Below are 27,856 nucleotides of genomic sequence, written 5' to 3'. Positions count from 1 at the left end.
CTTCCTGTCTTTCTCTCCCTGATATATAGTGTCTAATTCTTATCAATTTTTCCTTAATGATATCCTTCTCAATTCTCTTTTCTATTACCACTGTCACCATGTTCATGCCAATTTAATAATGAAAGTACAGCGGGCACCTGGGTGGCTCAGTCATTAAGTGTCTGCCTTTGGCTCAGGTCATGATCCCAGGGTCCTGGGATTGAGTCCCACATCGGGCTCCCTGCTCAGTGGGGAGCCTGCTTCTCCCTCTCCCACTCCCCCTGCTGTGTTCCCTCTCTCGCTGTCTCTCTCCCTCTGTTGAAAAATAAATAAAATCTTAAAAAAAAAAAGAAAGTACAGCAATGATTTTTTTGCTTTCAGTCTTCAGCAGTTCAATTTATCTTGAATCCTCATGTAACTGTCATTGTACCAAAATATTGTTCCAATTACTCTTCTTTCCACCAAAAAAATTCTTCAATGGCTTCCTTTGCCTACACAAGAATGTTCTTGATCATCAGCTTTATCTATTGAATCACCCCCTTCCCAATTCTGATTGCTATGTATATTTCGAGGCATAGCCTAGCTTTCAAATTATCATTTTTCTCCAAAAAAAATCCCAACTCCAGCCAAACTAGCTTACTCATAGTTTCATAGTTTTGTTTTTTTTTTTTAATATTTTTGCTGTTGATTTTTTTTTCTAAATGAATCCCCATGATCTAGAAATGTCCCATTTAAATTCTACCTTCTATGTGAGGCTTCTTCCCTAATTATTCCCAAATTATCTTTACAAACTCCTTTAATATTTTATTGTCCAAATCATTCAGTTAATACCCACGACTATATAGTCATTTATTATAGTTACATTTATTATGTATACATGTTTTATCTACACACCTAAATTGTAACCTGGAGATCAAAGTCTACATTTTATGCTTTATATAAAGTGTTGTCAGTAAATATTAATTGATATTGAAAGAAGCAGTAAGATTTGAGGAAGGGGGAGAGAAGGCCCATTCTAGAGGGATAGGAGCAACAAGTAAGAATATGTATGGTTTATTCCAGAGATGGGAAAGATAGTATCAAATAAAGGGTCAATTTAATTACCCAGCAACAACAACAATTCAGCACTCAGCTATCATTCTTTACCTTGCTTACTTTTTTTCCAAGGCACAGTGATGCTCATTTATGCCTCAGGACTTTTACACTGTTGTGGAAAATATGATCACAGAAATAGAATTTTAAAAATACTTTGTTGTTTGCAAAAACTGTGTTACAGGAAGGAAAGAGGGGGAGTGTTCACTAACCGGAGGCAAATTACCACCATTCGCCAGTGCCAGGATCTTTTTTACACCTAAGTTGTCCTCCCCATCCCCCAGTTGCCAAGTGGTTAGCAGGGGAGGAAATGCCTCAAAACACCCAGCGGGGTGGGGGAAGTATGAGCCGTGTAGTCAAAAGGAGAGTAATGCAGATGGCATAGGCCAGTGGAAGAGTCATGAAAAATAAAGCTAGTATCATTGGTAGGGGCCAAGTTACATGACCTAGCAGAGTCTTATAGTCTAGATTTTAAATTTTGGTTTTTAACTAAATAGCAGTAAACAGGCACTGAAGAGTAGGATGAATCAGGGGATGTCTGAACAAACCTCACTTAGCTGGGGGAGATGGTGGGTCATTTTCTTTATTCAAGTGGGAAGCACGACACAAATTATCTACCTGGTGGTCAAGACACAAGGGGGAGTAGCAGTGGGTACGGTCCCAGGGTATGCAGCCGGATTTAAATTTGGAATATTTATTCAAGTCCCAATATCTTTATTTATTTACTTTTTTAAGCCCCAACATCTTTAGTATTAAAAGATATGTAACTGACTTACCTTATTCCAATATGGTTTCCACAGTATTGCTAAAATTTCAGCTTCACTTCATTTGAATTGCAGCAGCTGTGTGCAAGTATAGCACCAGTAATGTGTGAAACTACTCCGTCCAGTGGGAAGCAACACAACTTATAGCTGGTTTAAAAGTCCCTTACCCAGCGATCTAGAACAGACTGAATAGGGTTCCTATCACAGTAAGCTGTACAGGGTACTAGCCGTCAACTCGGCTCACTTTTGTTCTTGCCATCAATTGTAGTAATTAGTAACCTCTCCACTTGTCAGCATTCTTCTGTTGAATAACGCTTGTCCACACTGGGAGCTGAATCTTGCTCATGACAATTTAGTAAATATATAGCTCTAGGTTTGCTTTCCAAGGTACATTGAATACATTACTGGACTCTCCTCTAACAATAGGAGAAGATTTGAAGTTAACAAAGGGGTTAGGAAATTATATATCAATGTAATTAATCCAATTAATGTGTTAGTGTCTCTGTGAAGATAATGGCTTATAGGATCATCAAAACTATTAGTGCCACCTAATTGGCAAAGGAAAAATGATATGTATAAGAGGAAATACAGTGTTAACTTTAAAGGGTCAGGCATGTAACTTGGATCCTATGAATTGAGGTGAATTGGAACGTATTTCAGTTTGTAGATACTGAAATGGAACAATTCATTTGAACAATAATTCAGTTGAAAGGGAATGATCTAGTGCTAGGTGATAGATTAATACAAGGGGGAGAAGCCATAGTTTGACTTTAAAAAACCTAAGAAGGCAAAAATAAATTAAAAACCCACTTCTGATGTTCTGCTCTTGAATTTCTGAACATTTTTACTTTATTTATTTATTTATTTATTTATTTGAGAGAGAGAGAATGAGAGACAGATAGCAAGAGAGGGAAGAGGGTCAGAGGGAGAAGCAGACTCCCCGCCGAGCAGGGAGCCCGATGTGGGACTCGATCCCGGGACTCCAGGATCATGACCTGAGCCGAAGGCAGTCGCCCAACCAACTGAGCCACCCAGGCACCCACATTTTTACTTTCTTATATAGAAAAGGGTCTGACAAGAATAGGGGATCTTTGGCAAGCAGTTTCCCTAAAACCAAGTGATACGAATATTTGTTATTTAAAAAGATCACTTGCACTACTTTATAGTGAATGGATTAGATGAAAGCAAGAGTGCAAGTGGGGATTGCAGTTTTCCAGGTGAGAAGTAATAGTGGAAAGTAGAGGGATTTGAGAAATCTTTAGGAGTTATAAACAGTAAGACTGTGATTAATTGGGTGTCAAGGGTAAGGAAGACGAAGAGTCAAAGATAATCGTCAATTGTGGCTAGAGTTTTCCACAAAGGCCTTAAGTAGACATAAGTGGGAAACCTCTAGGCTTTGCTGTATAGGCACAGATAAGAAGTGCTTGTTCTGGGGTGCTGGGCCAGTAAGAAAGTCAAGACCTGGGCGCCTGGGTGGCTCAGTTGGTTAAGCGACTGCCTTCAGCTCAGGTCATGATCCTGGAGTCCCGGGATCGGGATCGAGTCCCGCATCGGGCTCCCTGCTCAGCGGGGGGTCTGCTTCCCCCTCTGCCCTCTTCCCTCTCGTGCTCTCTGTCTCTCATTCTCTCTCTCAAATAAATAAATTAAAACAAAATCTTTAAAAAAAAAAAAAAAAGAAAGTCAAGACCTGTAACCTTTCCATTACACCTAGGGGGCATGGCTCACTGAATGCACTGCTGAGTACTGATTCTTCCAATCTAGAGAACGTTTTACTTAATGAGGACATTGTGTCTACTATACATGAGACACACCTTTATGAGATACAAGGGAACCAATGGGAAGAGGAGCTGACCTAGCTATTTAACTCCAGTTTACCCTTTACTCAGCTGATTTGCTGCTTTAGAAGTAAATCAAAGTAAAAGTACCTGAGAGTTCAAGTTGCCATTTGTATCCACCCTCAAATCAGTGAGTTTCTGGCTCCAGCAATTGACTAGGTAGCTGGTGTTCTGTAATTTGAGACCAGTAATGCAGTAGAGGAGGATCAGGCTTTTTATTTTGTTGTTGTTGTGGTAATTGCTGTTGTTGTCATTCTGGGAGAGATAAAGAAAATAAGTTCAGTTTTGGACCTTGACTTTAAGGTCACTCCGATACTCCAAATGGAAATAGGAACCTGGCATTTTGAATACATGGGTCCAGATACCAGAAGAAAGTTGTGGGCTAAAGATAAAAACGTCAGAATCCTCAGCTAAATAGATAGAAATTGAAATTACATGCATGAATGAGATCACCTAAGGAGAGAGTATAGTTAGAAGAGAAGAGCGTCAAGAACTGAAACCCTGAGGAAAATCCATATTTGTTAAGGACAGTGAGGAAGCTGAGAAGGCAAATATATATATGGTGCAACAGTAAGAGAAGCATGGTATCTGAGTATGAAGTGGAAAACCATTTCAAGGGGAACATGATTAACAGTGTCAAATGCTACTGGGAATCCTGTAAAATGAAAACTGTCCACTGGATTCAGCAATCAAAGGTTATTGATGGCCTTGGAGAAAGTTGTGGAGAAAGTTGTTTTGGTAGAGAGGCTGTAGCTAAAGTCAGAAATAGTTTTGTTTTTGTTTTTAATTTAGAGAGAGAGCGTGTGTGCATGTGAGCAGGGGGAGGGCAGAGGGAAAGAGAGAGAGAGAATCTCAAGCGGACTCCACGCTGAGCCAAAATGACCTGAGCCAAAATCAAGAGTTGGTCGCTCAGCCGAATAAGCTACCCAGGTTCCCCAAGGTCAGAAATAGTTTTAGGAGTGTTTGTGAAGTGAGGAGAGGGCACCAAATATAGATAAACCTTGAGAAGTTTAACCTTGAGGGGTGGAGAGGGATTCAAAGGAACATTTTAGGAAGCCAGAAAAGAGAGAGCAAAGCAGTAAATGTATATGTGTTATTAACATTTAATTGCATAAGCATTTGTGGATTACATGAAGGGCACAGGGAGGGAACTGAGAATTGAGAGATGGACAAGAAATAGTCCTTCCCTTCAAGGTGCTCAAAGTTTAATAGGGGAGAGAGAAAGATAAATAATTATGTATATAGACGTGCAATAACAGATGCATTAAATTTAGTGGTAGCATAGCTGTGGAAGTGAAGAGTTTGTTTATCAGAAAGGAGATAAGGGAAGACATTAAAATTGAGTTATGAATTCTTAAGTGTTTGCTAGGAATACTATGAGAAAAAGAAAAAAACATAGTTTAGAGGAAACTACACAAAGCCTTTAAAGAGGAGTTCTTGGAATCAAATTGCCTAGATATAAATCCTGCCTCCAACACTACTAGCTCCGTGACTTGGGGTCATCATCGAGTAAACATTGCAAAGCTTCAAATTCATCACCTCTAGAATGAAGGCTGGTAATTTCTATTGTATAGGATTTTAGGGAGCTTTAAAAGCTGCGAAGCACTGAATTCAGTAGCTGGTACAAAGCAAATACTCAATACATAGTATTATTATGGGATCTAAGATGCAAAAAGAGTGGTGAAGTATGAAGCTACAGAAGCTAATTAGGAACCAGATCACGATAGATTTGTCAGGAAAGTTAACACTGTTCCCAGCATTAATTAAAACAAACTAGTACAATTATTAGAAAACAAACCGAAGTCAGGCTTAATTCTACTAAAAAAAAAAAGTCTTCAGGAAGCATCTTAATTATAATCTCCCATTAATGAAGCCTAAGGCAACAGGTATGTACAAGTACCTTACCGGATACTAATTAGGAGGCTGAGATTGCTAACCTCTAATTGTGCAATTTGCAAATATATTTTTACATTACAACATCTTGTAATACAAAGCATTGTTTTCCATTAAGATTGTTGCAAAACTTCAGTTTTCTAATTTTTTTCTTTTTATGTTTCAGTACATTTTTTTTCTTTTCAAATTCTTATTTAAATTCTAGTTAGTTAACATACAGTGCATTATTGGTTTCAGTAGAATTCAGTGATTCATCATTTACATACAACACCCAGTGCTCATCATAACAAGAGCCCTCTTTCGGGGCGCCTGGGTGGCTCAGTTGGTTGGGCAACTGCCTTCGGCTCAGGTCATGATCCTGGAGTCCTGGGATCGAGTCCCGCATCGGGCTCCCTGCTCGGCGGGGAGTCTGCTTCTCCCTCTGACCCTCTTCCCTCTTGTGCTCTCTGTCTCTCATTCTCTCTCAAATAAATAAATAAAATCTTTAAAAAAAAAAAAAAAGAGCCCTCTTTCATGCCCATCACACATCTAACCCATCCCCCCACCCACCTTCCTCCATCAACCCTCAGTTTGTTCTGTCTTTAAGAATCTCTATGGTTTGTTTCCCTCTGTTTTTTCTCCCCCCCCATCTGTTCATCTGTTTTGTTTCTTAAATTCCACATATGAGTGAAATCATATGGTATTTGTCTTTCTTTGACTGATTTATTTCGCTTAGTATAATACACTCTAGCTCCATCCACATCATTGCAAGATATCATTCTTTTTGATGACTGAGTAATATTCCATTATATATATACACCATGTCTTCTTATCCATTCATCAGTCAATGGACATTTGAGCTCTTTTCATAGTTTGGCTATTGTTGATACTCAGCATTTTTTTTCTTTTTTTAATGAATTGGTAATACTTTGATTTCAGTAAAAAAGCTATTTCAGGGGTGCTGGGTGGCTCAGTTGGTTAAGCGTCTGTCTTTGGCTCAGGTCATGATCTCAGGGTCCTGGGATCAAGTCCCGCATTGGTCTCCCTGCTCAGCAGGGAGTTTGCTTCTCCCTCTCCCTCTGTGCTCTCTCCCTCTGTGTTCTCTCTCTCAAATAAATAAAATCCTAAAAAAAAAAAAGCTATTTCAACTCTACCACCAAAACAAAACACACCAAAATTAACTGATCGTATAGTGTTGCTCACCATGGTAAGGGCATTTTAAGAGTAGAGGTAGATTTCACAAAAAGCTGCAGTAGGATCTAAGGAAATCTGCATGTGAGCTGTAGCCATCTAGCCTTTTGTTATTGTTTGAGTGGATGAAGTTTTCTCTAGTCTGAAAAGTCAGTGATTTATCTGTTAGATTTTTATTTTGAGGAAGCCTTTTTCTTTTCTCTTCGGAAGATTTCAACTTCTCACTTACATGAACGATATTCCCTCTACAGAAGGAACTTTTGCCCTTTTAAAGAGAATTCTTTAAATACCTATTCGGTATTTTTAAAAAATATTTTATTTATTTACTTGACAGAGAGAGACACAGCGAGAGAGGGAACACAAGCAGGGGGAGTGGGAGAGAAGCAGGCTTTCGGCGGAGCAAGGAGCCAGATGTGGGGCTCGATCCCAGGACCCTGGGATCATGACCTGAGCTGAAGGCAGACACTTAACGACTGAGCCACCCAGGCGCCCCAGTATTTTGTTTTATTTTTTAATATTTAATTTTAAGTAATCTCCACACTCATTGTGGGGCTTGAACTCACAACCTCAAGATCAAGTCACTTGCTCCATCCACTGATCCCTCAGTATTTTTAAAGTTAAAAAGGTGTATCAGTTTGGGGGCCTGGATGGCTCAGCAGGTTAAGGATCCGACTCTTGGTTTCAGGTCCTCATGATCTCAGGGTCCTGAGACCCAGCCGCGCAAAGGGCTTCTGGGTCAATGCAGAATCTGCTCTAGGTTCTCTCTCTCTCTCCCTCTGCCCACCCCCACCCCCATGCTCTCTTTCTCAAACAAATAAATCTTAAAAAAAGAAAAAAGGTGAATCAGTTAAAAAAAATCTTCATTTGGGAATTTTCCATTCCTAAAGAATCCGGTGGTAAAATCTTTCTACCAGAATTTTTTTTTTTTTTAAGATTTTATTTATTTGAGAGAGACAGAATGAGAGAGAGAGCGTACCTGAGAGAGGGGAAGGGTCAGAGGAAGAAGCAGACTCCAGCTGAGCAGGGAGCCCATCCCGGGACTCCAGGACTCCAGGATCATGACCTGATCCGAAGGCAGTCACTCAACCAACTGAGCCACCCAGGCGTCCCTCTACCAGAATTGTTAATGGTGATTTTGTTATTTGATATGACATGTACTGTTGATATCTGGTATCATCCTGTGCGTTTGCCTCAATTTCCCTAATTTTTTCTGATGGTTTGAGCCTATAGATTTTGCCTCGTTTTTGCATGTATATTCACATATATAATTGGGTCGGTTGTTCAAGGTGTTTCATTAAGCTCATCTTTGTTTCTTGCAGTTGACTAGAAATTTCATAGGGTAGGAGATCATGAACTCCTGCCAGCAAAGTAGGTCTTAGGGTTGTTGATGCTTAATAAACACACTGAGCGGGCGCCTGGGTGGCTCAGTCGTTAAGCGTCTGCCTTCGGCTCAGGTCATGATCCCAGGGTCCTGGAATCGAGTCCCACATCGGGCTCCCTGCTCGGCAGGAAGCCCGCTTCTCCCTCTCCCACTCCCCCTGCTTGTGTTCCTGCTCTCGCTATGAATCTGTCAAATAAATAAATAAAATCTTTAAAAAAAAAATAAAAAAAATAAACACACTGAGCCAATCCAGGCGTGCAGGGGAAACTCCTTTAACCAGTGGTTTTGGATTTCAAAGTTTTGTTTTTCCCCAAGACCTACAGTAACATCTATAACCCAGTACACGTGTATATGACTGAATAAAAAATGTTGCTATAGAATACTTACCTGATTACCCGAGATGTCCCTGAAATTTCCTACTCTCCCTCATATAAAACAAAAACTGCATCCTTTCCAGGTAGAAACCAGCTAAACTGATTTTACAAACCACTAACTGGTGGTTAAAGGCCGACTGAAATCCCTCCTCTAGCAGTCTCCGCCGCTGCTCTTTCTGTCACACCCCTCGAAAATGCAGCGTTTGTAGCTGGGAAGGGGGCGACCCGGGAAGTCACCGAACCGAGCCCTACGAGTGATTCGCCCCCGAAGGACAGAGTCAGCTCTCAAAGAGCAGGGCACCAACCTACAGCCCTGGCTCGGTGGATGATGCAGGGCTCGACCCATTCCCCTGCCCTCCGGCTTCCTCGAAGTCCGTCCCGCCCCATCCATCTGCTTTCCGTGAATTTAATTTCTCCCCTGCGAAGTGGGCCGAGCGCCGAATGATCGATGTTTCCTCCACGCCCCGAGAGCCGCCATTTTGGGGGGAGGAAAACACAAGTAGGGGTGGCAGAACCTCCACGGGATGTTGACTGGCTTTTGTTTCTCTTGCCAGCACTGTGGGACCGGGGTAGAAGAATCCACCCGGGCCACTCCTCCGACTGCCTCTCCGGAATGAGGCCTCAGCGCCCGCGCGGGACGGCCCCCTCATTCACCCGAGAGTGAGTGACGATCGGCGGCATGGCGCGCCCTTGCGCGCCCTCCGCTGTCAGTTATCCCGCGCGCTCCCTGCGGCGCGCGCAGCTCCCCGCGCGCTCCCGCCCCTCCCCCGCCGGGCTAAGAGCTCGGCGCAGACTCGCTTGTTTGTTTCTGCAGGAGCCCAAGGAGAGGCCGAAGCCGAGAAGATGCCTGGGAAGCTGAAGGTGAAAATCGTGGCCGGGCGCCATTTGCCAGTGATGGACCGAGCTAGTGACCTGACTGATGCCTTCGTGGAGGTTGGTGCAAGGTCCTGCCCCTCAAAACACAGGGAGTGCCAAGCCCTTGAAGGATCCTACCCACCTCGCCCCCAGCTCTTCAGCCCATTCTCCTTTCGACTGCCGTCCTTTGTGCGGTGCTTGTGCAAGTCCTCCCTTGAGGGCTGACTGCCGAGACTGCAGCCCATGTGATGGGTGCACCGCTCCTGGGCGTCTGCGGCGGAGTGCGCCGCGCGGGGAGGCAGTTGCTGCTCTGCATGCGGGGGTGACCCTGATGTCAGGACTCATAATAGGCCACCTGCCAGTCAGGAGGAGATCCCGAGGCATATCCGCGTAGCCACCGAAACACACACACACACACGTACGTTCTGTTTAAGGAGAGGTGTGTACACACACACACACACACGTGTACGTTCTTCTGTTTAAGGAGAGGTGGCTTCTCAAGCCAAAGTGATGGAGATCACGTTAAGAAGGTAGATAACAGTCCGTTATGGGCACTTGGAGACCTACAAGGCGAGGCGATCCACTCTTGAGCATAACATTCTCTGAATCATCAGTGTAAGTTTTAAAACACAACCATAACGCTTTCTGCTCTTGTATGGACTGGTAGGTATGATGAGCTGTTTTAGGGTAATTTAGTGCCTTGAGGTAGGGAGCGAATTAAGTGCCATGGATTTAAATTGCAAAATTGCTTTTTAAGCCAGATGATTAGTTTAAAACTCATGCAAATTAGCACAGGCCTAGGGCCTGGAAAGTAATAACCCAGAGTTTAAAAGAAGCCAAGTAAAAATTGTAATAAAAATTGACTTGATGAGCCAGAGCATTAGAATAATAATCATTTGGGCTGGTAATGCTTAGAGTTGACAGCTACAGGATAATACACAGCCTGATTTCATCTCAATATAAAATATTCTTGATGTTCCCTAAAGGTTCTCTGACTTAATAACTGCAGTTACCCCCCCCCAAAAAACATTGCCATGGTCATTCTTACTCCCAACTTCATTTTCACTTGAGAAACAGATGCTGAGTGTGTTCTTGGGCCAGATGTTAAGTAATGGGAATACACACATTACCAGGGCATAGTCTTTGCTTTCAGGTAGCTCAGAGACTGACCTATAGAGTTTAATAACTAATAGCTAACATGTGTTGAGTCTCATTATTGCCAGGTCTTTGCTAACTACTTTTTAATTCTTATTCCTCACAACAGTCCTGCTATTATATTATTATACCATATTACAGTTAACTGAGGCCTAGGAACAGTAAATAATTTGCCCAAGGTTTCTTAACCTTGTAAATAGACTTGTGGTCTGTTCTCTTAACCACTGTGCTAACATTGCCTCTCTAGACAAGTTGATGAGTGTTGTAGAATATGGAAACTTCATTCTGTCTCTGAAGGTTTAGGAAGTTTTCCTAAGAAAAAGACATTTGAGCTGAATCTTGAAGGACATCAGGATTTTACTAGGCAGAGGGAACATCAAAGGCATAGAATGGGATACATGGTATGTTCAGGGAACTATCTTAGTTTGAGACATGTCTGGAGTAAAAGGGAATATGTGGGTAGTGGAGGTTATGGGGGATGAGGCTGGAAAGGTAGGTTGGTACCAAATCTCATTTTCTGTACTGAATAATTTTTCCTTTATTTTATAAGCAGGGGCAAGCAAAGAGAACTTTTTAAGGAGAAATGAAATATGATGATGTTTATTATTAGGTTGTTTATAGATGACTTGTGTGGTAATGTTATTGATGGACTGGACAGATGAGAGATGATACAGGAAAATCAGTTAAGAAGGTGATAAAATTATCCACGCAATATGTGCATGTTGAGAATCTCTGTGGGAACCGATTAGAGGAGAAAGACTTGAGGGACATTTCCCTTTCTTTTTTCTTACTTAAGACTTTATTTATTTATTTGAGAGAGAGAGAGATAGCAAGAGAGAGCATGAGCAGGGGCAGGGGAGAGGGAGAAGCAGGCTCCTGGCTGAGCAGGGAGCCCAAAGCGGGCCTCGATCCCAGGACCCTGAGATCATGACCTGAGCCGAAGGCAGATGCTTAACTGATTGAGCCACCCAGGCACCCCTTGAGGGACATTGCTTAGGTAAAATCATCATGCCTTGGTAATAAATGGTTTTGATGGTGAAGGAGGGGTTGGATTCAAGAGTGACTTTTAATTCCTTCTTTCAGCAAATAGTTATTGAGTGCTATTTGACAGGCCCAGTGCTAGTCCCTGGTGTAGCTGATGCATATCTGATAGCGAACAACATAGACTTGGTTCCTAGTTCTATGGAGTTTATATTTTGGTGGAAGAGACAGACATTAAAAAATAAAGAAATGATTAAATAGGTAATTATGATGAGTGTCATGGAAGAAAACAATAGAGATTAACAGGGAACATCTACTTTAGGTTGGGAAATCAGGAGACCTCTGAGGAAGTGTCAATCGAAGAGCTGCTGGATGAGGAGGAGCCAGCTGCTCAGGGAGTGTATTAGGAAGGGAAGGAAGATGGATGTGGCTGGCATGTGGTGTAAGATAAAGTGGGAGAGTTAGTCAAGGAGCCAATCATGCAGGATCTTAGAGGCCATGATTAGAAGTATAGATTTTATTCTAAATTCTGTGGGAAGTGGTTTTTGAGATTAGTATTTTTTTTTTTTTTTTTTGCTGTCTGGAGTATGGACTGAGCTGAAGCAGGCAACTAATTAGGAGATTCTATAATAGTTCAAAAAAGAAAAGGTGGGGGCCAAGATGTTGGTTTGATAATGGAGAAAAGTGGATGGATTCCAGATATACCTTGAAGATAGACTCTAGAGGATTTGTTGGTTGACTGGAGTAGGGGGCCAGGGAAAGGGAAACTAAAAGATGACTCGTAGCTTTCTGGAATCTTTGAGCTAATTTTCTGAGGCTCCATAGGATTTGTAGAGATTGATTGAGTAGGTGAAGAATCAATTTCTGTTTAGATGTGTTAGGTTTGAGATGTTAATTGGAGTTGTCCACGAGGAAGTTAGATTTGTGAGTATGGTGTTCAGATTTGTTCAGGTTTGTGAGTTAGAAATGAGCTCATATAGGCCAGTGCTTTTCCACTCTGTGAGACCCAGTGCCCCCTTTATATAGCAGGTATTTTGAAATCCACTCTTTACTGTGCTGGCATGATATTTATGGCCAATGTAACCTAGCCTCACAGTTAAAAAAAAAAAAATCAATATATTGTTCTAACTAGTAGTATGACAAATTAGAGAATTTTTTTAGTATGTGTTTCAATTTAGAAGTACTTGTTCATGATCACAGTAAAAGGTAAGAAGTAATCAGATTGAGTCCATGAATATTTATTAAGCCTTTGTATATGTCCATCACTGTACTGGGTATAGTACAGTGTGCTGGGGATATAGTAGTGAATAAGACAAAAATTTCTTTAATCATGGAACTCACATTTTAGTGGGAGGATGGAGTTCATAAAGAGGATAATTAAAAGGTAAACTGATAGATGATGAGACTATGGAGAAAATAAAGCAAGGATACAAGGTAGGGAGTGTCTCACCTATATGTAAAAATCACATGAATCTGACTCCTCATACTGAGTGAGACAGTTGTGCAGTTTTGACATCTCAGATAGTCCTTCACTGCTATCTGATTTTTCAAAATAATCGACTCATGGGGAAAAGCAGAATTTTCCCTTAATTTACATGATGGTTGTATTTCTTGACAATTATGTATATGAAAACTTCATTACAACACTTTTTTTTCCCCCATTACACTCTTATCTGTAAAATGAGTTAGGTTTTTAATCCTATGTGATTATCTTGTAGGACATTTGAAGGTCATGACATGAGACAAGTCTTCATTGTAGGGAACTATTTCTTGCATTGCAGGACACCTAGCTTCTCTGGCCCTTCCTTCTAAATATTACAACTATTCTCCACAAATACACCCATAGAATTTTCTAAAATTCCCTTAGGAGTTGGTCTGTCCCTCTTGTAAACCTCTCACTTAGCGGGAGAGCAGAGGTATGGATCCTTGAAAAAACTTGACATTAGCTGTCTATTAGAAGAGGAGGACTAGGGGAAGAAAACTGAGATTATCAGCTAGTGGGGAGAGAGGAAAATCAGGAAAGTAATGTCTCAGAAGGCAAGAGGAAGTTTCTAGAAAGAGGAAGCCCTCAACCATTAAATGGCACTGAAAGGTCAAGTAAAGAGGACAAAAAAAATCACTGGATTGGACAGTATGGAGGTTGTTACTGCTTCTGACGAGAGTGTCAAGGAAGCCCATACTGTAGTGAATTAAAGAGGGTTAAAGTACAAGGGAGATGAGGAAGAGGTGTGGCATGAATAGGCAATTGTTTCAAGAAACAGGGCTGAGGAGGGGAGAGGAGAAATAGTGTGGTATTTGGGGAGTATGTACCTTTTAGTACTTAAAAAAAAGTTAGAAGAGACTAGAACATACTTGTGTGGTAATAGGAAAAATCCAGCAGAAAGGGAAAGATTAATGCAGGAAAAAGGGGATAATGAAGGATTACCATATAATAAAGGGATAAATTGTGTGATGTAGCCTGTTAAGTACTGTATAAGCTTGTAGGAAAGGGAGATAATGATGCCTGAATTGGTCGTGAGAAGTCTTTGTGCTGGGCTTGAAGGATGGTAAAATTTCTATAGGCAGAGAGGAAAAGTGGCATTTTTTAGATGACTAGGACAAACTCAGTAAAAGCAAAAGGAGAGGGATAGAACATACGTAATTGAAGGGAGGGTTCTTGTGGGGAATAAAATTTGCTAGGTAGGGGGAATGCAGGTTATTGAACGGTCTGAAAATGAGGGGGGGAGAAGTCTGTATAATAGAAGCTCTCTTAAACAACTTGCATTAACTCACTTATCACAGTCCCCAGTGTTCTGCATTCCTTCCATAAGCCTATTCTTGAATATCCCACATTGGTAGATTATTCTCTCATGTGCCTGCTTCTCCCATCAGTTGGCTGATAATACTTTACCAAGAGGCAGTTATGTTTTTTCCTCAAACCTGTTTATGCCAACTCTATTTGTTACTGTAATTTACTTAAACCTTATGTAAATTGGTGAAATAAGAGTGAAAATGAAGTTGATAATGCTATATAAAGACATATGGATACAGTCACTAAACATTACTCTAGAATTAGATGGAGAAAAGATTGTAAAAAAATCTAAGATTCTGTGTTCATACATTTTTACAAGCAATTTTAAGTTCTACCACCACATAAAAAAACCCAAACTGGAAATCACAGATGGTACATTATGGGTGTGGTTTATGCAAAAAAATGATACCGAACTCTAAACAGTGGACCCTTACTCAAAGAAGAGGCCTTAGCCTTCATTCAAATGTAGAGGAATGAATATTTATTTATATGTTTTATCTTAAAATATTTAGCAAATTGAATCATTTTTAATGATTCTTTGATTTAACCAAGTTACCAAATTATTTGATTAACTAATCAAATACTGGTCCGGATTTCATTGGTTGAGGGAATTTCTACTATCTATAATGTGAGGAATTTAGGAAGCCAGTGAAGACCAAATAATATGCATGCATGTATGTGTATATGTATGTATTTAAAGATTTATTTATTTTAGAGAGAGAGAACGAGTTGGGGGAGAGCCAGAGGGAGAGAGAGAAAATCTCAAGCAGACTCCGTGCTGAGCACAGAGCCTGATGTGGGGATTGATCTCACGACCATGAATGAGATCATGACCTGACCCGAGACCAAGAGTGGGACGCTTAACCAACCGCGCCACTTAGGCACCGCACCAAGTATTATTTAAAGATGATTATTCTTGCAGGAATCTCCAGAATGAAAGAGATGAGGTTCTGTATAAAAAAAGTATTAATACTGGGAAATTTATCCCAGTATTAATGTGCATGTTACAAACTGTTTGGCAAGCTGTATTATCATTTTGTGTTTATCCAGGAGCCTTTGAGGGGACAGGGAGAGAAAAAGAAATTAATATTTAATGATATACCAGACATTTTGCTAGGTCTGTACATGCATTTTCTCCTGTAATACAACAGTCCCCCCTTTCAGAGGAGGAAGCAGCCTTAAATAACAGGTTAAATAACTTTCTCAAGGTAATTTAGGTAATGAGTGGGGAAAGAGAATGCTTTTACTTTACTAGGGAATCTCATTAAAATCCGTGATGTTCTTTAACAAAGTTGTAAGGCATTCATTTAATTGCTGGGTAATAAAATCTCCTTCAAATTAAATAAGACCAATTGAACTATGATTCTTCTTTAGTAGAAGGGGACTCATCACAATTTGGCAAAGTACACACTCTGGCCTTTTTCTTTTCCTAAAATCTTGTTTTTGTTTGTTTGATGCAGTTGAGGGCTATCAGATCTTTACTATATCTACAATGGATAGTTGACCAAAAGAAGAATAAAAGGCACAACATAGCAGTACAGTATAGGGGAACAAACCTGAAGAGGGCTGAACTCATATTTAATTAAAAACTAATTTATTAAGAGATTTTATTTATTTATTTGTCAGAGAGACAGAGAGTGAGCGCAGAAGGGGGAGCGGCAAGCAGAGGGAGAAGCAGGCTCCCTGCTGAGCAAGGAGCCAGATGTGGGACTCCTTGTGGAGGCTGAGGTGTTTGATATTTGTGTTGTTGAGGTTATAGAAGTAATAATTGAATATATTTCCATTTTTTAAAAAATATTTTATTTATTTATTTGTTAGAGAGAGAGAGCGCGCGCAAGCAGGGGGAGCATCAGACAGAGGGAGAAGCAGGCTCCTGCTGAGCAAGGACCCTGATGCGGGACTTGCTACCAGGACCCTGGGATCATGACCTGAGCCGAAGGCAAACGTTTAACTGACTGAGCCACCCAGGCATCCCTGAACTCATAATTTAAAGAATGATATGGTAGTTTTGGCAGTTGAACCCAAACTTTTGGCTTTTGAAAGGTTTTGAATGATTTTATAATCCTAACAATATTTTACTTCAAATAAAGCTGTTATTAGGTAAATTAAGATATAAGTATTTCCTTGATGCTTTGAATATTAAAATGTAATGAAAATTAAATTAGTAACTGAGCAGTAACTTTTTCCTAGACTCCCCCCACCCACATCCCCATTAAGTTTCATTTTTTACTGTTTGTGATTAAAAAAATAAAAATTATGGAAATAATACATGAATGGCTTCCGTTACAAAAGATTCAAATAACTCAGAAGTAAAACTTGAAAGCCCCTTACTTGGTACTTGCTACACTGTACTGTATTCCCTATACCATGTCAGTCCTTTCTTCAGAGACAATTACTCTCAGTTCGTTTACTCCCCCTCATTTCCTTTAAAAATTTTTTTTTTACTTATATTTTAAAAAACAAAGGTAATCATGCTTTATATATTCTGCAACTTGTTTTTTTCAGTTATTATGTCATGGACATTTCCATATAACGGTACTTAAAATCAACTCCATTCTTTAATAGCAGTGCATGTGATTTATTCAATAATTTTCCTGTTGAATGATTATTTGGATTTTTTTAGTGTGTTTTAGGAGGGAGACTCATGTGAAAGTGCTTCTTTAGGATAAATTCCTGGAAGTGGATCCAGAATGCTATAATTTTAATCAAACTAAATTTACTACGATTTTAATTTGAATTTTTTAAGTTTTTGAGTTTTAAAATAATATGTTTTACAAATAGGAAATATATGTACATGGTTCAGAATTCAGAAGATACAAAATGGGTCAACCTCTCTCACATCATGTTTCTTTTAACCAACCTATTCTGTTCTTTCTAGTGGCCACTGTTAACGTTTGTTGTATAACCTACTAGAAATAACCTATGCTATATAAAGGCATATATTATGTGACTTACAACATTTTGCCATTTTTTTCTCCCAAGAATGCCATACATGCTGCTCCACAGAAGAAAGATCTATCTAAATGGTGATTGTTCTGTACCAGTGCTGAGAGAACTGCTTTATTCTTCTAATTAGCAGTATACTGTGTGGCTTTACCATTCTTCATTTAACCGGTTCCAAATTGGTGGATATCTAGATTATTTCCAGTCTTTCATTACTATAATGCTGCTTGTACATGTCATTGTGCACTTCTCTATGAAGTTAAAGGGTGTAGGCATTTAACATTTTGATACATTGTCAAATTGCAGTCCTTAGAGATTGTTTTATTTTATACTCCCACCAACAAAGTATTAGAAGACCTCATCAACACTGTTTTCAAACTGTTTGCCAACATGATAAGTAAAAATGTTGGCTTAGTTTGCATTTTTCTTGTGGTTGATCATCTTTTGATATATAGTTGACCCTTGAACCATGTGGGGCCTTTTAGGGGCTGTTGACATCCTCCTCTCAATCCAGCTCAGTTGAAAATCATATATAACTTTTGATTCCGCCCCCAAAATTAACTACAAACGGCCTGCTGTTGACTGTCAGCCTTACTGATAACATAAAGTTGGTTAACACATAGTTTGTATGTTATATGTATTATATACTATATTCTTACAATAAAGTAAACTAGAGAAAGGAAAATTACTCTTAAGAAAATCATAAGGAAGAGAAAATCTATTTACAGTACTCTACTGTATTTGTAGATATAGTAAGTTTACGCTGTATGTTTACAGGATGAATCATCTGTCAGTAACTCTATCAATATTGTCTTAAATGATACAAAACATGGTGGATGTTATACGTATTACTAGCACTAGACATCAAAAATGAAAAGATAATGTGAAAAAGAAATTCACATTTATTTACAAATATAATGATTTATGGGCATTGATAACAAAGAAGCAGCAGTATGATTGCTTTATGGTAGCGTAGTGTAATTGATAGGATTGCTTCACAGTAGCGTAGCCTATATACTAACAAATGAATCGTTATCAAAAATTTTATGGCATACAGTATTGCAGTCATATTTATAATACAGTAATGTAACTTTAAAAAAAAATCATTTACTTGTGATTAAAGGCTGATAGTTTCTCCAATTATGAGAGAGAGGCATACTGTAGTTACATAATTCTTTGAAAGCAAAGTTATAAAACAGTAAGAAAACTAACTTCTGGGACACCTGGGTGGCTCAGTCAGTTAAGTGTCTGCCTTTGGCTCAGGTCATGATCCTGGGGTCTGAGCCCCCCGTCGGGCTCCCTCCTCAGCGGGAAACCTGCTTTTCCCTCTCCTCTCCCTGCTTGTGCGCATGTGCACATGCTCTCTCTCTCAAATAAGTAAATAAAAAAAAAAACAAAACTAACATCTGATTAATTTTGTATTAAATATTGCTCATATTGCTTAGTATAAGCTAAGGACTTCTATACACGTCTTACATAGATGACTACTTAGGAAATGATGATGACATATGAGGCTCTTGCCATGCAGTTATTAGATTTTCACATGAAGATACTCACATATACACAACAGATAATTTTATTAACTATATGGCATGATGATTATGTACTATTCGTTAAGTGGAAGTGGATTGTCATAAAGGTCTTCATCCTCGTCTTCATGTTGAGTAGGTGGAGGAAGAGGAGGGGTTGGTCTTGCTGTCTTGGGTGGCAGAAGTGGAACAGGTGGAGGAGTTGGAAGGGGAGGCAGGAAAGAGGCACACGTGGAATAACTTTACTGAAATATGTTGTAATTTCTGACATTTTTGCTTTTTCATTTTTTAAAAAACATTTCTATACAGTACCACTGTTTGCTTTGGTTTCAGTGCTAGTATCCTAGAAAGGTCCATGTTGTAAAATAAATCAATAGCAGTCTTGAATAGTCAGATCCTTTCTGCCAGGTTGTCTAATACCAGTTTGTTTTTGGTCACTGCTTCTTCTACAGCTTCTTTCTTGTCGTCTGGCACTGGTTTGGAAGCATTCATCTCCATCAAGTTATCTTCTGTGAATTCTTCTGGTGTGGTGTTTATTAGCTCTTAAATTTCTCTTAAGATCCAAATCTTGAAACCCTTCACCCTCTACCTTTTTTGTCATACCCACAAACTCTTCCCTTATTCCCTTGATTGGCTCTGTTGTAAATCCTGTAAAGTCATATACAACATCTGGGCATAGTTTTCTCCAGCAGGAATTTGTTTCATGTTGATGGCTTTCATGGCTTTTTCTACAACGATGGCGTAGTTGTGTAGTGGTGTAATCCTTCCAGACTTTCATGTTTTCTCATCAGAATGCTCTTCCATAGGGTTGACAATCCTTTTCAAAGAATACCATGTAATGAGCTTTAAAGGTCCTTATGACCCCCTAATCTAGAGGCTGATTATAGAGAGCTTGTGTTTGGGGGCAGGTAGGCCACTTCGATGCCCTTGGTGTTGAGCAGTTCTGATCATAGACCCGACTGCATTTGCACAAAATGGTAGAGTTAGCCTATCGCTTCTTGCCTTAAATCCTTTTTTCTCTTCCTGACTAATAAATACACTTTGTGGCATTTTTTTCCCCCTCCAGAATAGGGTACTTTTGTCTGTATTAAAAATCTGTTCATGCAGATATCCTTTCTCCTCAGTGATTTTCTTGATGGCATCTGGGAACTCGTCTGCTGCCTCTTGGTCAGCAAGAGCTGCTTTTTCTGTTATCTTGACATTTTTTCAGCCAGTCCTCTTTCTAAAATTATCATACCATCCTTTGCTGGCATGAAATTATCCAGCTTTAGATCTTTCACCTTCCTTTTGCTTTAAGTTGTTACATAATGACTTCACTTTCTTCTCGAATCATATTAGAGTCTATAAATATAGCTGCCTTATAGCAATCCTGCACCCATATAAAAGCTGCATTTTCAATATGAGATAAAAAGGTATTTTGCAAAAGGTGTAAGGTTTTTGCATCTGCTGGCATAGCTGCAGTATTGGCTTCATGAATTTTCTTTTTTTACAGTGGTCCTTATGCTGGATTCATTTATCTTGAAGCAGCAGGCAAGTGCAGCTGCAGGCCTTAATCTACAGTATATATCAAGCCATTCAGCTTTTTCTTGTAATGTCATGACTTTTCTTTGATTCTTGGGAGCACTTAAAGCAACACTAGTGGCACTTCTTATGGGTCCCATGACACTACTCAAGGTTTACGGTATTGCACTAAACACAATGAAAAATACACAAGAACTGCAAGAGGTCACTTTGTACTGCAATATGCAGTTTGCTGGAGAGATGAACTGCTCACAGAGAGATGGGTAGCATCATACAGTGTTTTAAGCGGATACTAGCAACACTTGGGCTCATGGCAGTAGCAACAGAAGGTGGTTTGAAATTATTACGGTAGCACAGTACATACTATTCATTTTATGCAGTTATGATTTAATACCACATCTATCCATTCATTTATATTTCTCTCAACTGCTAATGGCGTCATGTGTGCTCTGTTACATATTTCTGTGCATGTTTTGATCAATTTTAATTTTTTATACTTAGTGTGTATTTTATGGTAGTAAATGATAAAATAGACTAGTATTTACATATATCTTATGCATTCATGACAACTATTTCTTAGTTTTTTTGCTGTTTCTAGGCTACATGGTTTGTCTGTGAGTTTTTTCGATTTGTCACAAATCTCCAAAAGATTTTCCAGTATATTTATTGAAAAAAATCTGCCTATACGTGGATGCGTACTATTCAAATCCATGTTGTTCAAAGTTTAACTGTATTTTATTTATTTATTTATTTATCTTAAAAAAATATTTTATTTATTTATTTGAGAGAGAGAGAATTAGAGAGAGAGAGAGACCACATGTGAGGGGGTTGGGTCAGAAGGAGAAGCAGAGCAGGGACTTCAGGATCATGACCTGAGCCGAAGGCAGTCACTTAACCAACTGAGTCACCCAGGCACCCCTAACTGTATTTTAAAAGCATCTGTGTTAAAATAAATAAAAACATCTATATTTCCATTTCTTTGCATTGTCTGTTCATGTCTTTTGCCCATTTTTTTTGTTGGGTTATTGATCTTTTTCATATTGCTTTATAGGAACTCATTAGAAATTGTGGAAAGTCACTCTTTAGTATATATTTAGCAAATACTTTTTCTCAATTTCTTATTTATCTTTGACTTTCTTACATTCTTTATTGTGTCAGAAGTTATTATTATTATTTTTATTTATTTATTTATTTGACAGAGAGAGACACAGCGAGAGAGGGAACACAAGCAAGGGGAGCGGGAGAGGGAGAAGAGGCTTCCCGCTGAGCAGGGAGCCCAATGCGGGGCTCGATCCCAGGACTCTGGGATCGTGACCTGAGCCGAAGGCAGACGCTTAACGACTGAGCCACCCAGGCGCCCCCAGAAGTTATTATTTTCACATAATTATTTTAACCTTTTCTACCCTCTAACCTGCCTAAGCACCAAAATGGTTGGTACCATGCCTAATAATCCAGATTAAATGATAAAACACCTAGAAAAATATACAGAAGATAAAAGCAGTTATTCTTTTGAATATTTTGCTTTTAGAAATTTCTTGGACAGATAAATGATAAAACAGGAAAATCAGCAAATATAATACCAAAGGAGAAGGAGGTTTCTTTCAAAAAAGAAAGGAGGTTTCATAGATTATCTGCTTGAACTAGCATTTCCTAAGAATCTACAGTGTATAAAACTATGTGCTGGATATTGTCTTTTTTTAAATTTAAATTCAATTAATTAACATACACTGTATTATTAGTTTCAGATGTAGAGTTTAGTGATTCATCAGTCTTATATATACCCAGTGCTCATTACATCATTGTGCCCTCCTTAATGTCCATCACGCAGTTACCCCATCCTTTCACCCCCTTCCCCTCCAGCAACCCTCAGTTTGTTTCCTATGATTAAGAGTCTCTTATTGCTAGAAATTGTCTTAAAGGGAATAAGCTTTAGTGAATTTAGAGGTAAGGAAAGATAATGGTAATAACTAATAGAATTAGGGAAGAGATCAAATTTAGGAAAGGTGAGGCCATCTAGGACGTAGTTCTCAGCTGTTTTGCTCTTAAGCTTCCTGACCAACTTCTCAAGTTCAGTCAGATTTTATAATCTCCATTCTTTGTTGGAAGCAAGTTCCAGGGATTTAGCCTGCTTTCGGCTTTCTTCATTCCCTTCTTATTTATTTTTGGATCTTTGTGATTTAGTGTCTGCCAAGACTGGTTGTGAAATAAGATAGTCTCCCCATCCAATCCCTTTCATTGTCCCCAAAGATAAAGCCCTTAATGATAATGGTTTGTTGCTAATCACTATGTGTGCACCGATAAGGGGTTAAAAAAAATAACAAAATGGGAAAGCTGGAAAATACAAGGAGATATTTCTAAGTTTTTACAATAATGGGCTGGAGTTCTGGATTCCCAAGCTGAGATGGTGAAAGGAGGGTCACTTGCTGTTTTTACCTTCGGATTTTTATCCTTGCTGGTCCTCTGCCATCAAGATTCCTCTTTTGTCTGAGCTTTTGTTCTCTGAAGGCTATATTGACTCCTTCCTTCATATTGACAAAATAGTCTGTTTTTAATTTCTGTGTAGAGCTAGTCAACCAGAGCAGTAGGTAATCTCTTCTTTCATGAAGGTGTAGCCTATCAACTTACTGGACTGTACTTTTCTTCTCTTTTGTTTCAGGGGATAGTTGCCTTTTTTTTTTTTTCCCCTCCATGGTTAATCTTCCCATTGGTTGGCTGATACCAAAATTTACTTTTATTCATATTTTTGATGTTTATATTTGGATTGTTTGTTTGTTTTTAGGTAAAATTTGGAAATACCACCTTTAAAACAGATGTGTATCTCAAGTCCCTCAACCCTCAGTGGAACTCAGAATGGTTTAAATTTGAGGTAAGCTTTTAATTTTTAATTTTTTAAAACGTATTTATTTGAGAGAGAGAGCAAGAGAGAGAGCACAAGCAGAAGAGGGGCAGAAGGAGAGGGATAAACAGACTCCCGCTGAGCAGGGACCCCCCCCCCCGCCCCCAACCTGGGGCTCGATCCCAGCGTCCTGGGATTATGATTTGAGCTGAAGGCAAGACACTTAACTGATTGAGCCACCCAGGTGCCCCTTAAGGTAAGTTTTTAAATATCAGCATTTTTTAGTATATATTTTTGACATGACCCCTTCCCCCCAGGAATGATAGGAGTACCTTTTATTTCAGGTATAGTAGTCTTCCTACACCATAAAAATACTTTCTTTTTTGCTTAACCAAGATTGTTTTTAAAAAATAATGTTGTGGTTAAGAAAATACAGTATATGAATGCAAGAACATAGGTTTAAAAAAAACAATCTCTTAAAGTATTATATTATTATTACTGTAATATTCTCTGGATTTTAGCATATGCCAAAAACCACTTAAGGATAGTGTACAAATTAAATTTTTTAAAAAAATTATAGTCAAAAGTATATATTAAAAAATGCCATTTTAACCAATTTTAAGTATAACTCAGTTGCATTACTTACTTTCACAATGTTGTACAAGCATCGCTACTATTTCCAAAATTTTTTCATCACTCCAAACAGAAACTACTCATTCAGCAGTAACCCTCACCTCTTCTCCTAGTCCTTAATAACATCTAACCTACTTCCTGTCTCTTGAATTTGCCTATATTAGATACAAGTGGAATCATTATATTTGTGTTTTTGTGTCTGGCTTTCACTTAGCATAATGTTTTCAAGGTTTATCCATGTTGTATCATGTATCAGAATTTCTTTACTTTTTATGGCTGAATAATATTCCTCTGTGTGTGTGTGTGTGTGTGTGTATGTATGTATGTATCACATTCTGTTTATCCATTTATCTGTTGATGGACATTTGGGTTGTTTTCACTTTTTGGCTACTGTAACTACTACCACAGTAAACATTAGTGTACAAGTATCTGTTTAAGTACCTGTTTTCAGTTCTTTTGAGTATATGCCCAGAAATGGAATTGCTGGGTCATATGATAAATTGTATGTTTAGCTTTTTGAGGAACTGCCAAACTGTTTTCCATAGTGGCTACACCATTATACATTCCCACCGGCATGTATGAGAAAATTCTGATTTCCCACATCTTTGTCAAGCTTTGTTATTTTCTGTTTTTTTTTAAAAAATCATGCCATCCTAGTAGGTGTGAAGTGATGTTTGCAATGTAATCTTAATATGCATTTTTGTCATGAATGAACATGATAATGCTTTTTTATGGTTAAGGACCATTTGCCTTTCTTTTACTTTGAACTGCCATCTCGTATTTTAACTCCCCAAAGAAGATATTTAGAGATGACATTATGGAGGTAGACTTCACAGGACTTGGTGATTAGCGTAATGTGGAAAATGTAGATGTGATGTGATATGTCATTGGTTTTGATTTGCATTTCCCTATTGACTAGTAATGTTGAGCCTCTTTTCATGTGTTTATTGGCTATTTGTATGTCTTCTTTGGAAAACTCTTCAACTTCCTTGCTCATTTTTAAGTTGGGGTATCTTTTTTTTTTAAATTGGGTTATCTTATTAGTAATTTTCATGATAGTAGGACATTAATATTTAAGAATATTAATTTCATTTTATTGATGATGCACCAGAATTTTTAAAGCTGCAAAGTACTCAGGTAGCTTAGGTAACTTTAAAAGATAATATATTTGTACTTACTTTTCTGAAATAAGGGATTTTTGTAATTTTTTTTTAAAGATTTTATTTATTTATTTGACAGAGACTGCGAGAGAGGGAACCCCAGCAGGGGGAGTAGGAGAGGGAAAAGCAGGCCTCCCGCCGAGCGGGGAGTCCGATGCGGGGCTTGATCCCAGGACTCTGGGATCATGACCTGAGCTGAAGGCAGATCCTTAACGACTGAGCCACCCAGGCGCCCCGGGATTTTTATAATGTTAATGAGATTTAGCAACTAAAGTTACCAGCCATTTCCCTTAAAATTTACTAAGTTTACTATTTTGGCTGGTACTTCTAATAATAGTGTATTTTGTGTGACAGATGTTCTTAAACTTTGTGTTTATAGTTAACATTAATTATTTTTATTTATTTTTTTAAAGATTTTATTTATTTATTTGAGACAGAGAGAATGAGAGACAGAGAGCATGAGAGGGAGGAGGGTCAGAGGGAGAAGCAGACTCCCCGCCGAGCAGGGAGCCCGATGCGGGACTCGATCCCGGGACTCCAGGATCATGACCTGAGCCGAAGGCAGTCACTTAACCAACTGAGCCACCCAGGCGCCCCAGTTAACATTAATTATATACTTTTTTAAACTTGTTTGTCAGTTGCAATTAGCATTAGTTTATATGTTGTGAACTCTCAAATATCATGAACAAATGGATGTTTAGTTTTCTTTTATATAAAAGAAATACTGGGCCAGGCAGTATAATGAGACTTTGGAAGCTCCATGTAATCATTTGGAACCTAGGATCCTTTTGTCTTCTCCATCATCTGTAGCCTGTGGCTTCCAATATTCATGGTCACATTAGCCTCCAAGTTAAGCAGCTGGAGTTCCAGTGATCACATCAGTGTTCTAGGCCTGGAAGAAAAAGCAGGAGAAGTGGTGATGAGTTAATATATATTTTTCAGCTGAGCAAGCCCTGTTTGAGAAATTTTTCCCTATCCTATCTAGTTCTATGTAATGATTTATACTTATATCTCAATAGTTACAAAGGAGGGTGGGAAATTTAGTCTTTTAACTGGACAAATTGCTGTGAAACTAACATTTTTAAACACTTAAGACATTTATGAGAAAGTCTTAATTTATATTATTTCATGATTTGATATTGGCTCAATTAAATCTATGAAATATCCTTAATTATTTTATTAAAATTAATTAAAATTAATTCCTGAATTTTTCTTAGATTATTTGTATTATTAGCTATCTATATATATCATAAACAATTCTAGTCATTTAGTTGCTATGGCGACCTATAGTGTCAGGGAAGGAATACCTTAGTGTACCAGTACAGAAGATGAGGGTACTCATAGGTAAATGTGTAGGAGGTTAAATAGTGTACACAAAACATGTTATTAATGGAGGTAAAAATTGAAGGGATGTCTTTGGAGCAGCGGTTAATGGCTTAGTTTGACTCTTTCCCTTTTACTAAATATATAGGTAATGCCATAGTATGGGATGCCATTGATGACATATGATTTAGAATGGCTTGGAAATCAAAATGATTATTTTAACATTTCACTGTGGAAATTTTCAAATATGCATAAAAGTAGGCAGGTTACTTATCCATCATTTACCTTTACTTTTACCTATATGTTGTGCTGTTCTTGTTTTACCTGTTACACCACTCTGTACTTGGAGGGTGGGGTGGCAGGAATATTTTAAGGCAAATTCAAAATATTATGCAATTTCATCCATAAATTTTTAATTATGTCTCTGTTATAGAGAGGTATCCCCTTTTTTGAAAACAAATCATGCAGTCACATTATTACGTCAGTGATATCAACAATAATTCCGGGGAGGGGGGAAAGATGGTGGAGGAGTAGGGGACCCTATTTCAACTGGTCCCCGGAATTGAGCTGGATATCTACCAGACCACTCTGAGCACCCATGAAACCAACCTGAGATGTAAGAAGATCTGGATCTCTACAATCGGAATAAGGCAGGCGGTTGGTTTTGAGGTACAAAGCGGGGAGCTCTGATTCCGCGGGCAGATATCGGAGGATAAACGGCAGTGGGAGGGTGCCTGGCCGTGGGGATCCTACACTGCCGGTGAGCGACAGCCTCGTGCACTGGGGACGGGCACAGACTCGCAGACTGGTAGCGGCGGGGAAAGGACTCTAGGGCAGCCCCCGGGGCAGGAACCCAGAGTGGCGGGGTCGCGCGCACACGAACTGGGAGCGGCTGGCAGTTTTAGAAGCACAAAGGGCAGAGACGTGCTCTGACCTGGAGGTAGGACCGGGAGTGCTGTGGAGGGGTGCACAACCCAGGCCACTGCAGTTTATAGCAGCACAGACAAACGGAGACGGTGTGTCCTGGAGAGCTCACCGAAGAACAGACGGCGATCTCTCTGCTCTGAGACAGAGGGTTGGAAACGGTCTCTTCTGCTCTGACTTGTGGAAGAGACGCGGAAAGCCGCCAGAGAACAAAAGCCCCCAAAACTGATTCCCGCTGGGCCCATCCCCCGCCACAGGGGGGCAGGGCAACTCCGCACAACAGGGTTGCCTGATTAACGGCGCGGCAGGCCCCTCCTGCAGAAGACAGGCTGGGAAAACAAGGGGCCAGCAACCCTAAGGTCCCAAAAAAACAGGTGCATCTTGCTTGGGTTCTGGTCAATAATTTGGACTCTATACATTCCTTCAAACACCCGTCAACAGAATGACTAGGAGGAGGAGCCCCCAAAATAGAAAAGACTCAGAGATTATGACTTATGCTGCAGATTTACAAATGGATACAGATATAACCAAGATGTCGGAGATGGAATTCAGACTAGCAATTGTGAAGACAATGACTAGAATGGAGAAATCAATTAATGGCAACATAGAGTCTCTAAGGGCAGAAATGAAAGCTGAATTGGCAGAACTTAAAAATGCTATCAATGAGATCCAATCCAATTAGATAATCTAACAGCTAGGGTAACTGAGGCAGAAGAA

General features: G+C 39.3%; 1 protein-coding gene and 1 long non-coding RNA gene across 10 annotated transcripts in view; one reads left to right on the top strand and one right to left on the bottom strand.

The window, feature by feature from the left end:
- The window catches only part of LOC115937900 (uncharacterized), a 47,305-nt gene extending 38,375 nt beyond the window's left edge, over window positions 1–8,930 (bottom strand). For all 4 annotated transcript variants that reach the window (XR_014145606.1, XR_014145607.1, XR_014145605.1 and 1 more), the window contains exons 1-2: window positions 8,502–8,930; window positions 3,761–3,925 (exon numbers count right to left, since the gene is read on the bottom strand). This is a non-coding gene — a long non-coding RNA (uncharacterized LOC115937900). The remainder of the gene's footprint in view (window positions 1–3,760; window positions 3,926–8,501) is intronic.
- Window positions 8,931–8,963: 33 nt separating this feature from the next.
- C2CD5 (C2 calcium dependent domain containing 5) overlaps window positions 8,964–27,856 on the top strand; it is a 98,397-nt gene continuing 79,504 nt past the window's right edge. For 4 of the 6 annotated variants that reach the window (XM_081821337.1, XM_081821338.1, XM_081821335.1 and 1 more), the window contains exons 1-3: window positions 8,965–9,148; window positions 9,303–9,421; window positions 23,043–23,129. In XM_081821337.1, the coding sequence (XP_081677463.1) occupies window positions 9,332–9,421; window positions 23,043–23,129 (177 nt within the window). In that variant the 5' untranslated portion in view covers window positions 8,965–9,148; window positions 9,303–9,331. Of the gene's footprint in view, window positions 9,149–9,302; window positions 9,422–23,042; window positions 23,130–27,856 lie in introns of all 6 variants that reach the window. The other 2 variants (XM_081821340.1, XM_081821339.1) reach the window with 2 other exon arrangements.

The sequence above is a fragment of the Leptonychotes weddellii genome, chromosome 5, assembly GCF_054177405.1.
Source record: "Leptonychotes weddellii isolate Sample4059 chromosome 5, ASM5417740v2, whole genome shotgun sequence".
NCBI lineage: Eukaryota > Metazoa > Chordata > Mammalia > Carnivora > Phocidae > Leptonychotes > Leptonychotes weddellii.
Note: the sequence above shows the minus strand (reverse complement) of the source record. Positions and strands in the feature narration are given on the sequence as shown.